Genomic DNA, 15,806 nt, shown 5'->3' with positions numbered 1-15,806 from the left:
TGGTTCGGATAACTTATTTTTCGGATAACGAATCATGTACGAAAAAATATATTAATTTATCCCATGTTGAAATTTCTCTCCGTTGCGTGTCGCTTCGCGTTGAATTTTCGTCAATGTTAAGCCTAACGAAGACTATTGTATCGTTAAAAATTATTTTTTTATTTTGTACAAACAAATTAAATTTATTGAAAAATATAAAAACAATAAAAAAATTATACTCCAGAAGTTAATTTAGTATCAAAAACGTAAAATATTTGAGTAGCCCGAGAAATAGCCAAAGATTGCAGCGCCACAGCACTAGCGAAAATTTAAATTTGCCGACTGGAATGCTTTCGGATAACCAGCTTTCGGATAAACGACGCTCTACTGTAGTTTTAAATGAAAACTCTATAAAGTTTGTTTTATTCAAAATAAATATAAATATTTTTATTTCAAACATTAAATGCAGAAACTAGGAAACTTTGATGAGACTTTGTTTTATCTATAGACATTCTGGGAGTATCTTTGAAGTGGAGCATTAGCAAAGCTTCTATGAGGCTTACAGAATTCTGTTCCTTCTCAAAATCTGTTCAATAGATTTTGATTAAACTTTGCCATTGTCTCCATTAATTGCAATACAGAATCCAAAAATGCAATAAAAAATGGGAGTCTGTGACTTTATTTTTGAGATATAAGGTTGTTTCACGAGTGTACATGTCAAAACAATATCACACAAATCATGTGACTTTGTCATGCAATGTTTCACAGTCACTATCACATCTTGTATAGGCTTATAGAATTGAATTCATTCTCAAAAATTAAATTAATGGATCAATTTTGATAAAACTTTTCCATTTTCCATTAATTGAGACAAGGAATTCAGAAATGTAATATCTATTTAAATGTAAAAAATCCAGCAATGAATTGCTTAACTTTCCCAGTAACATTTAAAATTCTGGTGGTGCTATCTGTTATAATATTTCATTACAAAAAACTTTACATTTTCAATCATTATAAAATGGCAAAAGACTTAATTTTGAGGGTATGGATGGATTTTATAAAAAAATTGTAAATGCTAATAACAAGTAAAATCGTCATTAAGTCCGACTCTACTTGAGATAGGATACACAACACCCTTTATCTCTATCTAATAGCACCATTCCCCCTAATACACAAACCTTCCTACAAAATTTCAGAAATTTTTGAAAGCACAGGAATTATTAAGTTTCAAAGAGGATAAACAAAATTTTGCCACTCACAAACATACATTAACATCCATATGTACAGAAAAAACTCTGAATGTTTATTGCATTTCTTATACTGTTTTTATTTTTGACCCCTAGGTCTAATTCCATTAAGTGTGCTTGTCACATCAGAGAGCATGGACATTGTCACTGTAATACCTTTGTATCTTGAAAACAAAGTCATGGCCTTTACTTTTTACTTTCCTGGCTCTGTTATAGATAACAAAGGGAAAATATGGAAATCAGTCAAAAAATGACCCTGCCAAGATTTTTAATTTTTGGACTTAGAAATAAGTCCAAAAATAAAAAATTCTATGCCGAATATATCATCCACATATCTAGTGTATATCATAAGATGAATATATCATCCACATATCTAGTGTATAAAATAATAAGGTGTTGAAATTTGGGTAGTATGTTGTTTTCCAATTGTTGCAATACCAACTCACAAAGAATTGCCAATGTGGGACTGCCCATAGGTACACCTCTTTCCTATAAAATATACCTCGTTCTCAAATTCAAAGAATGACCCCGCCATGATTTTTAATCTTTGTGGGGTCATTTTTTGACTGATTTCCATATTTTAGAACCACCAGAAGACTCATGTATTCCAGATTAACACACCTGATACAGACTAAGAATACCATGTTCCAACTGGACCCACATCTACTTAAGGTGGAAAATGCCAAAATAGCCATTATCCAGGATATGAATGTCTTGTTGCCATGCTTAAGCTGATAGTGTGGTGTTATCGAGCTTCTTATCAATTGTATATTTATGCTCTTTGAGTCATTGTTGTAAGTTGCGCATCATGGCACCCACATAACCTAGTTTAGATTTGAAACATTTGTCCTTTAATGGGGTGGAGGGTTGCGTCAATATACTACTTGGAGTTTATTAGCCTTGGCTGCCTTCTTATGTATTCCTCTTAAAAATGGGATATAATTTAAAACTACTCTTTGTTTTCAGTCCAGTGAAGTATGTTGATGTTTTGTTGCTTGAAAGGTTGTGATTAATTTCTTTATCATTTCCTTGCTGTTCTGCAATCCCTAAGATGTAATCTAGCTCTGTTATTGTGTCATTTATGCTTGTACAATGCATTAATAACCCCTTCTTATTCAGGATCTAAATGCTGCCAATTTGATGTGAAGAGGATCGACAGAGTTATGTAGAAACAAAATATCAGTTATGATTTTATTATACTTAGAACTTTATGTTCAGAAATAAAGAAATCTTTTCCTTACACATTACACTGTAAATTGGAAATTTTATACCTCTATGTGAATTGACACAATGCCTTCAATTCACATAATAGTGGAATTCACAGAAACTTGCAATAAAGATACAGTACTTAAAACCAATAAATAAACAACTTTTAAAATGAAAAGGAAACAAAAATGATAATTGATCTGTCCATTTGTTTTGCTTGCTTAGATCTTGACAAATTTATTGTTTCACCTGCAATGGTAGTTTCAAAAACAATGGTAGAAATAAAATACATACTATATTTCATTGTAAGAAGAAATTCAATGGTAATTGATATTTTAAAATTTATTGACTCACCTGCTTTTAAAATTAGTAGATTAACCTTTGTAGAGAGGGTTAGTCAGATATGGCGCTATCATAATGTAGTGGAGAATAAACGTGGGAAATTTTTTAAGAATTTTCCCACGTTTTTCTCCTTTCTATTTCAGGAAAAAATTTTTTAAACAGTTACATCTGGTAAAGAAAAAATCTTTCTTTATTGTCACATAATTCCTTTTTATGTGCATTTTTTTTTTGCTGTAATTTTTGGCTAAAATTTTTTTGCAGATATTGATGTCATTCTCCAGTGCTATGTGATCGCCCTTGACAGGTATATCTGTGGATCACTGGAGAGTGGTTAAAAAAAACATGATATATCCAAATCTGTGATATAATGATATGCAATATAATGAGGGGCAACTGTAATCATATTTATTTATTATGTTTTTTTTTTTTTTTTAGTTTAAATTAAAAATATAAATGAAATTTTTAAAAATGTTTAATATTGCATTAATGTCTTCTAGGCACTTTCTGGAACCAATTTAAAACATGGTCATTTGGAAATGATTCGAAATATCATTAACAAAAGAATGGATGTAAAAAGGACATTTGCTGTTTGGGGTATAGATTCACCTTGGAAGCCTATAACAAAAAAGGTAATATTTTAAAATTATTTTATCAATACTAGTTTATAAATAAGTAGTTAATTGTAAACAACATATATGCATTAAAAATTTAGAAAACAAACTTTTATATTCCAAAATACAGGGTGTCTTATCATATTTTAAAATATACATTGTAAGTGAAGAACTGCTATTTACTTATTACATTTATTGCCAAATAGTAATCAAGTGAGTGTCATTTAACTATCTGATTTTGAATATCAATGACTGCAAACTCTTATTCTGAAGCAACAGATCACATGTGGTAGTTCAAAACTGTTTGTGTACATTTAAATCTTGGGCTTTAAATTCTTACACAACTTGCAGTTTATAAGGGTAGAAGTAAACACCTTGATGCAAGATTCACTTGAATGAATGATCTGAAATTTGTAAATTCACAGCATGCTGCTGAACAAATCTTGGATTCTGTGTGATTGTAATATGGATAATTTCAATCATTGCTGGTATCTGCACTGTTCTTTCATTCTATCTTGGGTTATGATTACAGGTAGATGCAATGAATCTGCCTTTAATTAATCATAACCTAGGATAGACCCATTTTGTAATTCTATACGTTTCCATAATGACTAAGTTGAAGTATTTCCTGAATACATTTTGTATAGCAACTGACAATTATTATTTTTGAAATAAGCCTCTACTGTGGAGGTGAATTATTTTGTGGTCCACCTTTCCATGTTAAACAAAATAGTAACTCAAGTACAACAGAACAATATCATCATCTAACACAATGTTGCTATTGTTGCTTTTTGTGTATCAATATATGTTATGAATGTAGCTGCACTCTACATATAAAATATTATAAAATAAATTGTATAACTGAATATTTAAAATGTATGAAAAAGTTTTTAATGTTATAACTATTGATACTTATCATATTTTAATTACAAATACTTATTTATAATTTACTTTTGCAAGTTATTGAATTTTGACAATTGACAAACATAGAGCCTTTGTCTATTGTATTACTTTGTAGTTATTATTTATGAAATTACAATTTTCACAGAATGCACTAGAGAAAAGGAACATGTTTACTTTACTTTAAATAAATGTTTTTACTTATAATTAAACTGGAAATTTAAAGTATATGTAAACTTTGTTTAAAAATTGTTGAAATGTTCTCTAATTTCAGATGATTTAAAGAATTTTTGCATTTTTGATGAGCCAGAGAATACCTGATACTACATATACATATGATATGTGTAACTATAACAATTGAGAAATTATTCAGGCAGTATTAAAAACTTGCAGTAAGAATAAGTCAAGATCTCACAGAATTATTATATTAAAAATTTACATAACTTCATTAATTCAAACAAACTACTAATCTTAAAATGAGAAAAATGCCTGCTTTGAAAAAGTGTTACCAGGATTGAAAAGTATATGTTTAATTACATAAACTTGCATTTTTCAATCCTGCACATTCAAGTTTTTGTAACTCTTCTTTAAACATGAAAATACTAAATTCTAATAAAAATGAAAATTTAAAGTTAAAATTATTTAAAAGAATATACACCTAAAAATAATGCATGTTTGAACAAAATTTAAAGCAGATGATCATTTCTTAAATAAAAAATTACAAATTTGAGATTTTTTAATAATTTCAAAGTAGTTATTTATGTAATACTTTACAAAAAAATTCTGCAGAATTTCAAAATTCTATTTCTAAGCACAATAAGGGGCCGGATAGCCAAGCAGGTAAGGTGGCAGCCTACCGCTCTGGGGGACCCAGGTTCGAATCAGGACCAGTCGTAAAATCCCCAGGAATTTTTTGGGGGTGGTCCATTCTGATATGTTGGGCCCCATCCCTCACCACTCGGTCACCCCATTGTGGGCCTGGCCGAACCCATAATGGGTCTGCTAAAAAGAGGTCCTCTTAGTGCCCACAGGGTGGAAAGAGTTAAAAAAAAAAAAAAAAAAAACAAGCACAACACTGCATAGTGAGGGAGCTGTCAGTAGTTCAACTGCCATTACCATATCTCAGACCCCTTTCCATATGCATTTGTCATATATTCAGGCAACATAACTTTCTCCTGCTCCTATCTCTGCTACCAAATTTGCATAGACATGTAAATATAGTAACACACCATCACCAGCAGTTAAATGTTAATACTGTTGAAAATTCTTGTTGATATGTTAGATATGTCTGATTATATAAGCACTGTAGTCATCAGAAGTATTTCACCAGTGGTTAATTGTCAAAGCCTTAGATCACTTGATAGATGTGTAAGTAACATCTATAACTATACTGTAATTATCAAATGTAACCTACTAATAGGTGAATGTGAACTCATTTGAACATCACTCAAGAATGCATTCATTACATGAGTTATTATATTTTAGATGTAATACTAAAGAAGAATCACTAAGATGGTGTGATTCAAAATGCATTTATATTCAGGCCCATCTTTGGTACGTGCGAGGCCCTCGGCCAAGAAAAGCTTGGAGGCCCCCTTAAGGAATTTGTAATGGAGGGTTAATGTTCATAAATTTTTTCAATTAGCTGTCTCTGCTAAACACATTGTTATATTTATGTTTAATAAAATTTATCAGACATATCTTTTGATTGTTTACTGTTTATAATAATTTTATTACTTGTTGCTCTATTCAATTTTGCATATTTTTGAGGTCTCGAATGTTAAGAGCCCCAGGACCCAGGCCCAAACCAAAGACGGTACTGTTTATATTAGAGGAAGAATGAAAAAAAAAAAAATGTGTCAATGCTAGCACGGTTACTTGGTTTGCTGCAGTTCTAGGCAATTGACATTCAGAATAGATCTGTACTTAAGTCACTTACTTGGTTTAGGAATTAAGAAAAAGTGACAATACATATAAATTTCATATCTGCCTTTTGCTCAAATTGTGATATTGTGACAAAATTCACAAACACTGCTTGTATTTAATAAGCTGCAGTTCTGAACTAAACTAATATCTAATGCTATTTTTACATTGCCATCTATGATTATGATACTTATTAAGACAGAAGCTCTATCTTTTAGCATTCTATTAATAAAACACCTGACTGTTATATTTTTTAATGGCTCATTATTCAAAATAATAATTATTTATTTACCTAAAAAATATGTAAAGTAATTTTCAGTTTATTGGAAGTTGATAAACCAAAAAGTCTCTTCTAAAGATTAAAGTAATTAATTGGAATAATTCCAAAGTTTGATAACAGATAAATTAAACAATCTGACACACTATGTATTTCCTGTTATAACAGATTTCATTTTAATTTCAAAATTTGGCTTTGCTGCAACACAGCTCAGCTTATAGCTTGTCTGTCAAGACTTCAGCTCAGCTAGATATTTTCAAATAGCTAAGCAGAGCTTTGCTGAACTCTCCGATGGAGAGTTAGGCACAGCCGCTGTTGTTGTTGTTATTAAAAATTTTATTGATAACAGACTAATATGCTTGTAAATAAATTTAAGTTGTTATATATTACAATAAATCTTAATAGAGAATTTGAGTTACAGAGCCAAGGTAAAAGAATGGGTGGTGGAAAAGGATCCATTGCCTATTATGTTACTCCTATTCGTGCTGGGAGAATCATTGTGGAAGTGGGTGGTGCCGTTGAATACGAAGAAGTTTATCCGTATTTAAATGAGGTTGGCATACAGTTTAGCTATGGTATTTTGTTTCTGATACATTTGTATATTATTTTTATAAAGTGTAAATTGAATTTCAGATTGTGGAGAAATTACCTTGTGATGCCATGGTAGTTAGTGAAGAGATAATGCAGGAGTTAGAAGAGGAAGAACAAAAATTAGTAAAGGCAAACATCAACCCATTTACTTTTGAAAGTGTGATTAAAAATAATTTGCAAAATTGTCATCAGTGGATTAGCAAATATGATAAAATTTGGTTTGGAAAGTACATATAATATTGTAAACAATAAATTAATGAATAAATTTAGTTTGTAATTTTTTAGTAATAACCAAAAATTAATTTTAAAATAACAATATCTTCTAACCTAATTACAGGTATTAATGAACACATTTGTGTTCATTTTAAAATAAGCCTGCAAAAGAGAAAATAGTTCTAATTACAGTATTTGTATGTTGTTCATATCATAACAAATCAATCTCTAAATCTGGTAAAATACATTTAGCATTAAATCAAGGAACCATTTTCTTTTAATTTTCAAAATGTTTCAAGAAGAATTATCTTTTCATTCTCAGCAATATCATAAGCATTCTACAGAACAGCATTAAGCAGACTTAAAAGCAAATGGCTCCTTCATTTATGATTTGATTTGTTTTGCAAGATATAACATGGAGTCATTCTTTCCTTGTGTTGAAGAAATCAATCTAATAAATATTTACTATTTTGTTCTGAAAATTATTATTCAACTTCATTATCTTGAAATTTTCCAAGAAGTAAATACTGGAATATACAGTCAAATTTGGTTTTTTGAACTTAATTGGTTTCAAAAAGTTGTTTGAAAACTGATTTGTTCTCAAACCAAAACAAATTTTTCCATAAGAAACAACATAAAGTAGATTAATCTGTTCCCAAAACAAAGCCTTTTTTACTTTTTTAGCTGTATTTAATGTATAAAAATGCATATATAAAAAGTAAAATGTTCCATCACTGCCAAAGGAAACTATCAATTTACAGAAAAGCATGGTAAATAGAGACTTGACTGTCTGGATGAAATATAACCAAATCAATCAAGACAGACAAGCTCTATATCCGCACTTTCCGAAATATGTTTCAAATGATTTGATTTTAATTAATTAATTTTGATAATTAATATATAAACACTAAAATAGTGTGGTTGAGATTATGGGATGATCTCGAGATTTCCCCAAAAAGTTGGTTTGGATAGCAATCAATCCAAAAAGAAGAGCTCAAGTATAGGTAACAACACCTCCTTTCTGCCTAAACAAAGTGTAGCTTATATAAAGGAGTGTATTAAGAAGAGGTGATCCCATTTCTCAGATGGTCTATCTATCTTCTGGCCAAACCTCCCAACTGTGCGTTACGCAGCAGACACAGCTTCTGCGATAGAAGAATATGGAAATGATAGCTGAAAATGAAAATGTCATTTTCAGCTATCATTTCCATATTCTTCTATCAGCACATCATACAGCACATCAAGTCCACACTTTTCTAATTTAATTCCGAGGACTTTCGAACTTGATCACCAACGTCAAGAGTAAAATGAGATAAGCCTGCAGAACCGATTCCATAATTCTGAGACTGAAGAAATTAATCTCGAGATAGTACTAACATACAAGCTCGGGGATTAAATCCGCATGGATCGAAAAACTCTAGGAATTTTTTAGGGGTGGTCCCTCACTACCCGGCCGCCCCATTGTGGAACTGGCCGAACCCATAATGGGCTTCTTAGTACCCAAAAGTTTTTTTTTTTTAATTAAATTTAGAATAATCGAGTTAAATTATTCTCCGATATAAGTCAAATTTCTGTTATTTTTTCGGTTTTTTTTATAATTTTGAATTTAATATGTTCTTTCGAAACACCGAATTCGAAGCTGTAAAAGATTCGAATTAAGTCTACTTATCCATAAAATGTGTGTATATCTATTTATATTTTCTTTATCGTCTTATATTTTCCAAAATACAGCCGATATTATTATTGACTCGAGTAACTATAATATAAAAAATGTAAATACTGTTCGATATATGTTATCAGATGGAGGAATGCAACTATCAGTTCAAGATAATCTGTACAACTTTACACTAGAAGAAGAAAACTCCATATTTCTTGCGACGGTTAAAATCTTTATTCACAAAGAAAGGGGAATACGGAGATTAACTCTTTCTAACATACCGGGATCATCTTTGTATAAGGGATTCTTAATTAACCGTAAAGAAACATCGACGCTTCTGGGTTATTTCTACGATGGAATGTTTATAGGGACATTCACGTATGGATCTCAAAGATACTATGTGGAACCAACGAATGAATATTTTAATAATAAGGTTGATAAAACAGGAATTTTTTACAACATGAGAGATGTGGATTTCAAACCAAAATATCCAGACGGAAAATTAATTTGCGAAGCAACGAATACAGAAAAGTACCGAAAACTGAAATCATACGAAAGACATTACTTCGATTTTAAATTGAAGAATTTTACTATTTTAGTTAAAAATTTATTAATGAGGTATGTAGATCGTTAAATCGTTAAAATAGAATTTACTTTACTCTATATTAAGCTCTACATTATAAATTTTATTATAATTTAAATAAAAGTATACGATGCATTCGATTTTGATAATTCTGTAGGAATGTTAAGTTTAATACGTTTCTTTTTTGTTCGGTGTTGTAAAATTATATATTTAACTTAATAAAAACTTTGTTTATACTGCAAGAATTTGTAAGGTGAAAGAACTAAGGTGAAAACTAACTGCTCTTTTACCTTAGTTTTTTTGGCCTTTCTACTTACTTTGGGTAATCAGTTCCGCCAGTCTAGTCTGCTATACAAAAACAGAAATGGTTTGGCACGAATCGGTTGATTTTGGGGAGGAGAAACACAAATACGAGTAACGCGGCTTTGTTCTTTATCCTGCGGAGAATATAGACTTTTACTAATCCGACTTCCTTGTACAGAGGAAAGCCAAATTAAAGGGTTCTGGATCACTGAGAATGCGTAGGATTAAACGCAACGAATGACGTAAGCTGTCGCTTGGGTACTGATTCTTTTTGGAGGAAGGCCGACATAATAAGGCACGCTACACAGAAATGAAACTCGAGCAACAGGAAAACGGGGATGTGCGACATTACGAACATTTTTATGGAAACGAAGTGTATAACCTGTCTGTCACACTGAGGTATACCAGATTATTTCGGGCCAGATTAGCTAGAGTGTACCGTGTAAGAAACCAATGTAAAGAAAATAATTTTAAAATTTAATAATAATAATACAGAACGGTAGAAATTTGATCCATTAATCGATAATCGGGTCCGGTAATCTGGCACCGTTTGAAAAGTAACCAATAAACCAGAATTGTACTATTCTTAATAGTCAAGCACTTATCTTCAGACTGATTAAAGAAGGTGCGTAAACAAATCGTAAGCATGTAGCAACATGTGTCGATACAAAATGTACTGCAATGTTCGCAATCTTCAGATCCCATATAAGTTATCGAATTTTGAGAGGAAAAAAAAAAGATTCAGCAATTTCTATAATCCGGCACAATGGATTTGTGGATGCCAGATTAACGAAATTCTACCGTAATTGAAAACTTTGAAAATAAAAGTATTTTTAAGATTTTAATTAAAGAAATGTGATTACATTGAATCACAAATGTTTGAGTTTTATATTGAGAAATACAACATTTAAAACCGATAGAAAAACTATTACCGCTATTACTTTCATTATATAATCGCATATAATTTAGAATGAAAACAAATATTTATTATTTTTAAATAGAATTATATTTTATAATGCGAATAATTAGAATATAATACAGTATTTCCCATCATAAGAATAGAACCGATACGTGTATCACTCCGCTGCCGTAGTTAATAAGCAACGAATAAAAATTTCGAAAATTCAAAGATCGCGTCATAAGGCGCCACGTGACTTCTATTTATGGTTTCTTTCAAAAGTTTCAAATAGATTGTAATAATTTAAACACATCTTGAACTTTTCTAACGTATGTCCTTTATATAAAGCGCCGTAAACTTCGTAGCAAACGTGGAATTATCTTTTTTCTTTTGTATCTACACTAACATCGTGTCCACTCTTATTATGGGAAAGACTAGAGAAAATGTATTTCACTCAACAACGTATTTTTTGAAAATATTTTCTAGAAAAACAAGAATATGTTCGTTAGAACTTTTAGCAGATCATACATATGCCGAATACATGCAGTTGAATCGTGGCAAAATCGTCGCAGAAATGCTTTTACACGTCAAGATGGCCGATAACATATTTCGAAATACCGATTTTGATGGAGATGACCGAGGCGACGACATCGCTTTCTCCGTCGAGAAAATTACAATATACGAAACAAAAGACGAACCGGGTTATCCTTTGTCAACGGAAACCAATGATTATAAAATATTTCTAAAACATCTAACTCGATATAAACATCCGTATTGTATGCTGATCTGCTTCTGCCACAGAGATTTTCGGACTAATACGCAATGTGCGGTTTCCAAGGTAACTAAGATTGGAGGCATCTGTCCGGAATCAAAGAAGCTGATGCCAAATAAGAATGTCGCTTTTATAAGCAGTTTAGAAAATAATTATAACATACTGAGATCTCGAATAGCGCTGAATTTAGTCCATCAACTGGGGCACGCATTTGGATGTCACCACGATCCCGAAAGTAATCGATTTTGTAGTCCAGGAGACACGGCTCGGACTGAAGGAAATTACATCATGCATCCACGTTTACCTTACGGAACTTTTAAAAATAACTGGAAATTTTCTTTCTGTTGTACTAACACCATTAAGAACTTTTTCAAGATTTCGAGTAAATTTTTTTCAATATTTTATAATTTTAAGAGTAATTAACTTTTCGCTGCCATCATCAATCCGGAATCTGGCAAATGAAAACATCTTTTTTATAATTGAATAATTGATCACATATTCAGTAAGCTATGACTCGCGCACCTTATATCTCCGAGAACCAATAATTATTGTTTTACAAACGTTTTCAACCCGATCGTCGGGTACTTTGAATTCTGTGGAACGTTTTTTGTATTGTTTGCAGGTTCGAACGATTATGTGAAAAAATTCAATTTTTTTATAACTGTTTCGAACATCTCGTTGAAATATCAAATATATCAGAAATAGTATAAATATGTTAAATTGAACTAACTAAAATACATGGAATAAAATCAAATCAAATAAAATATACCAACACAATATATGGACAGTGATGATATTTTATTGCGTTATTTTTTATCATATATTTCCATGCCGATGGTAATTCTGTGGCATCTTTGTGATTTAAACATTTGCTAATAAGGCCGGATGGATCTATATACAGTATTTCAAACTTTTCTACAGTCGTTGTTAAAGACGGTGAGAGCGCCGGTCTAACAATCCTAGCTTCATTCCATTCAACAACCGAACCCTCTGCGCTACTCTGGATAGTGCCGTAGTACAGTGCCCTTTGTTTACATAGTATATATGCTCTTTATGCCTTTTGCTGAAATTCCTGGTGGTAACACCTATATATTCTTTGTTCGGGCCTAATTGATCGTTTTTATATGGTATCTTGTATTTCCCAGATTTTTCTTCCTTTTTGATCGTATCTTTGTCATTTCTACGCAGTAAAATATAATACCTAACGCGCACTCTGTCCGTACAATTATGTATATTGTGTTGGTGTATTTGTATTTTATTTTATTTTATCCTATGTATTTTAATTAGTTCAATTTAACATATTTATGCTATTTCTTACATTTTTGATATATTTCATATTTCAACGAGATGTTCGAAACAGATATATTGAAAAAAATATTCAGTTACCGTTGAATGTATGAATGGTTTATTAAGTTATGGCAACGCAACACTTGGGCGACTGTCTAGGGGATGCTTTCCGGGGTCTTTTTAGGGGTAACTGACCCTTATTCGTGCGTTACAGACGTGGAGAAGACCCGGAAAGCTCCACGTGGAAAATGCCGTCCTGTCGAGTCGCTAACCCACGACCGCACTCCTAGTGTTCGGAGAACGAAACCTCGTGGACCTATATGAATGGATTGCGACTATTGCACTATTTTAGCATAGTGGCCAAAATTTAACTTTTTTCTCCTCGAGGGCACTAAGAGGATCTTCTTCCATATCTATCAGGGATTCGACTCGATCCATAATGAGTCAGTTGGGTGTTAAGATGGGATCCGACTTATCCGAGACAAACTGTTGTGGAAAATTTCCTTGGATTGCTTGCCTGGATTCGATCACGGGTTTCCAGAGTGATAGGCTGGCGTACAGCCGGATGCCATTTTTTTTATTACATTAAAATTGCTGTAAACTGAACAGTTTTAGCGTATATTCTATAATCAATGTTTGAAACAAACTGAACAACAATAAATACTTTAAATTACAAATAAATTATTAATTTGGTAAAACGATAACCAATATTAATTCAATCTTTGATAAGACTAGACACATACTTTCTCGAATAAGACATTCAAAAAATAACAACTACGAGCCGTTTTTTCGATTGACGTATTTCGTTTGTATACGGCAACACGACACATGGTCGGTCGATCTGCCGAAGGGATGCCTATCGGGAGGATTGTCTACGGGAAACTGACTCCTATTTAGGTGTTACAAATGCGAAGGAAACCCCGAAACCAGCCCGTTGGCGAGACGTGACCAATTTCAGTGTTTGGCGGTTTTATCCACTCGGTCACTGGGCGATTGACATATTTTCCGATGGCAGTAAAAAGTTAAACTATACACTTCTATTTTTCTAATTAAATAATAAATACTATAATTGTTAAGACGAAAACTTTTTAAACATTTTAATTAGGAATAGAGAAGTGTTTAAAGAAGAGAGGAGAATCGATTTGCGGAAATGGAATCGTAGAAGAAGGAGAGACTTGCGATTGCGATTCCTCCAAAGAAATTTGTACAGACGTTGAAAGGTGTTGTTCACTTAACGAATATTCGTCGAAATGCACGGTGAGAAAGGAAAAGACTTGTTCGCCGATTAAAGGACAATGCTGTGACGAAAATTGCGACATTGTAAAATCTGATAAAAAACAAACGTGTTTCAGCAATATAGAATGCTTTAACACAACATCACTTTGCAACGGAAGTTCTCCATTTTGTTACGCAGTAATACAGTCGGACGTACACCTTGCAGATATAACTCTCAAACGTGTCAAAAAGGGCAACGCTAGAGCAACGTCTGTGCCGATGACAATACTAAACTTTGTCGAAGGGTCGTCGTTCCGAATGTCGTATATAAATAATTTGAATAACATCAATTATACCAGAGAAAATTATAGATCTATGCTTAATCTAAAGAGTATAAACCGAATCTCTTTTAAGACTTAGAAAATTAAAAAGAAAGAAAATCTTATTTTAAGTTTTTAAAATAAATTCTAACTGTAGCTTCCGAAAATGTATAAAGTGGCAAATGTTCCCATACAGTTATCAGATGAGAACAAAGTCTGGCGTCTATATCAAGACCGTTGGTTTCTGCGTGACTTACGCACGGTTATCATCGGAATAAATCAATCCTTTGATGGAAACTATAAACTATTAATGTAAAAATTTAAATAATCTTAAAGATATATTAACGTAGTTGGAGAATTTTTATAATACAGTCTTGTTTACGAAAATCCGTCTTATTGCCTTCAGTAGATTTTTGTGTTTACAAATTTTTATATATTTTTTCAAAAATTACTAACGCAAACGAGCGGTATTTGTTTATTTCCTGCTTACGGAACTTTTAAAAATAACTGGAAATTTTCTTTCTGTTGTACTAACACCATTAAGAACTTTTTCAAGATTTCGAGTAAATTTTTTTCAATATTTTATAATTTTAAGAGTAATTAACTTTTCGCTGCCATCATCAATCCGGAATCTGGCAAATGAAAACATCTTTTTTATAATTGAATAATTGATCACATATTCAGTAAGCTATGACTCGCGCACCTTATATCTCCGAGAACCAATAATTATTGTTTTACAAACGTTTTCAACCCGATCGTCGGGTACTTTGAATTCTGTGGAACGTTTTTTGTATTGTTTGCAGGTTCGAACGATTATGTGAAAAAATTCAATTTTTTTATAACTGTTTCGAACATCTCGTTGAAATATCAAATATATCAGAAATAGTATAAATATGTTAAATTGAACTAACTAAAATACATGGAATAAAATCAAATCAAATAAAATATACCAACACAATATATGGACAGTGATGATATTTTATTGCGTTATTTTTTATCATATATTTCCATGCCGATGGTAATTCTGTGGCATCTTTGTGATTTAAACATTTGCTAATAAGGCCGGATGGATCTATATACAGTATTTCAAACTTTTCTACAGTCGTTGTTAAAGACGGTGAGAGCGCCGGTCTAACAATCCTAGCTTCATTCCATTCAACAACCGAACCCTCTGCGCTACTCTGGATAGTGCCGTAGTACAGTGCCCTTTGTTTACATAGTATATATGCTCTTTATGCCTTTTGCTGAAATTCCTGGTGGTAACACCTATATATTCTTTGTTCGGGCCTAATTGATCGTTTTTATATGGTATCTTGTATTTCCCAGATTTTTCTTCCTTTTTGATCGTATCTTTGTCATTTCTACGCAGTAAAATATAATACCTAACGCGCACNCCATTAACTATATATATATATATATTTAAAGTTTCAATATTGCATTATTTTAAATTCGTTAATTAATTTATAACTCACAGAATTTTAA

The 15,806-nt window shown here is 31.7% G+C and overlaps 2 protein-coding genes across 3 annotated transcripts in view; both read left to right on the top strand.

The window, feature by feature from the left end:
- Nucleotides 1–7,347, top strand: part of LOC111614066 (39S ribosomal protein L16, mitochondrial-like) — a 59,414-nt gene extending 52,067 nt beyond the window's left edge. Inside the window, exons 4-6 of the mRNA XM_023355444.1 lie at nucleotides 3,272–3,403; nucleotides 6,907–7,038; nucleotides 7,119–7,347. Coding sequence (XP_023211212.1) covers nucleotides 3,272–3,403; nucleotides 6,907–7,038; nucleotides 7,119–7,313 — 459 coding nt within the window. The 3' untranslated portion in view covers nucleotides 7,314–7,347. The remainder of the gene's footprint in view (nucleotides 1–3,271; nucleotides 3,404–6,906; nucleotides 7,039–7,118) is intronic.
- Nucleotides 7,348–8,515: 1,168 nt separating this feature from the next.
- Nucleotides 8,516–14,792, top strand: LOC111614065 (disintegrin and metalloproteinase domain-containing protein 10-like). 2 transcript variants are annotated; one of them, XM_023355443.1, is made up of 4 exons: nucleotides 8,516–8,967; nucleotides 9,090–9,564; nucleotides 11,217–11,884; nucleotides 13,895–14,792. In XM_023355443.1, exons 2-4 carry the CDS (start codon nucleotides 9,098–9,100, stop codon nucleotides 14,422–14,424), a joined length of 1,665 nt encoding a protein of 554 aa, XP_023211211.1. In that variant the 5' UTR covers nucleotides 8,516–8,967; nucleotides 9,090–9,097; the 3' UTR covers nucleotides 14,425–14,792. The 2 variants fall into 2 exon arrangements, with proteins under 2 accessions (XP_023211211.1, XP_023211210.1); XM_023355442.1 differs by having other exon boundaries at nucleotides 8,518–9,564.
- The last annotated feature ends 1,014 nt before the right edge of the window (nucleotides 14,793–15,806 follow it).

The sequence above is a fragment of the Centruroides sculpturatus genome, unplaced genomic scaffold (genome assembly GCF_000671375.1).
Source record: "Centruroides sculpturatus isolate CEXI.00-Female unplaced genomic scaffold, Cexi_2.0 scaffold1836, whole genome shotgun sequence".
In the NCBI taxonomy this organism is placed as follows: Eukaryota; Metazoa; Arthropoda; class Arachnida; order Scorpiones; family Buthidae; genus Centruroides; species Centruroides sculpturatus.
This window is presented reverse-complemented; position numbering and strand designations above follow the sequence as displayed.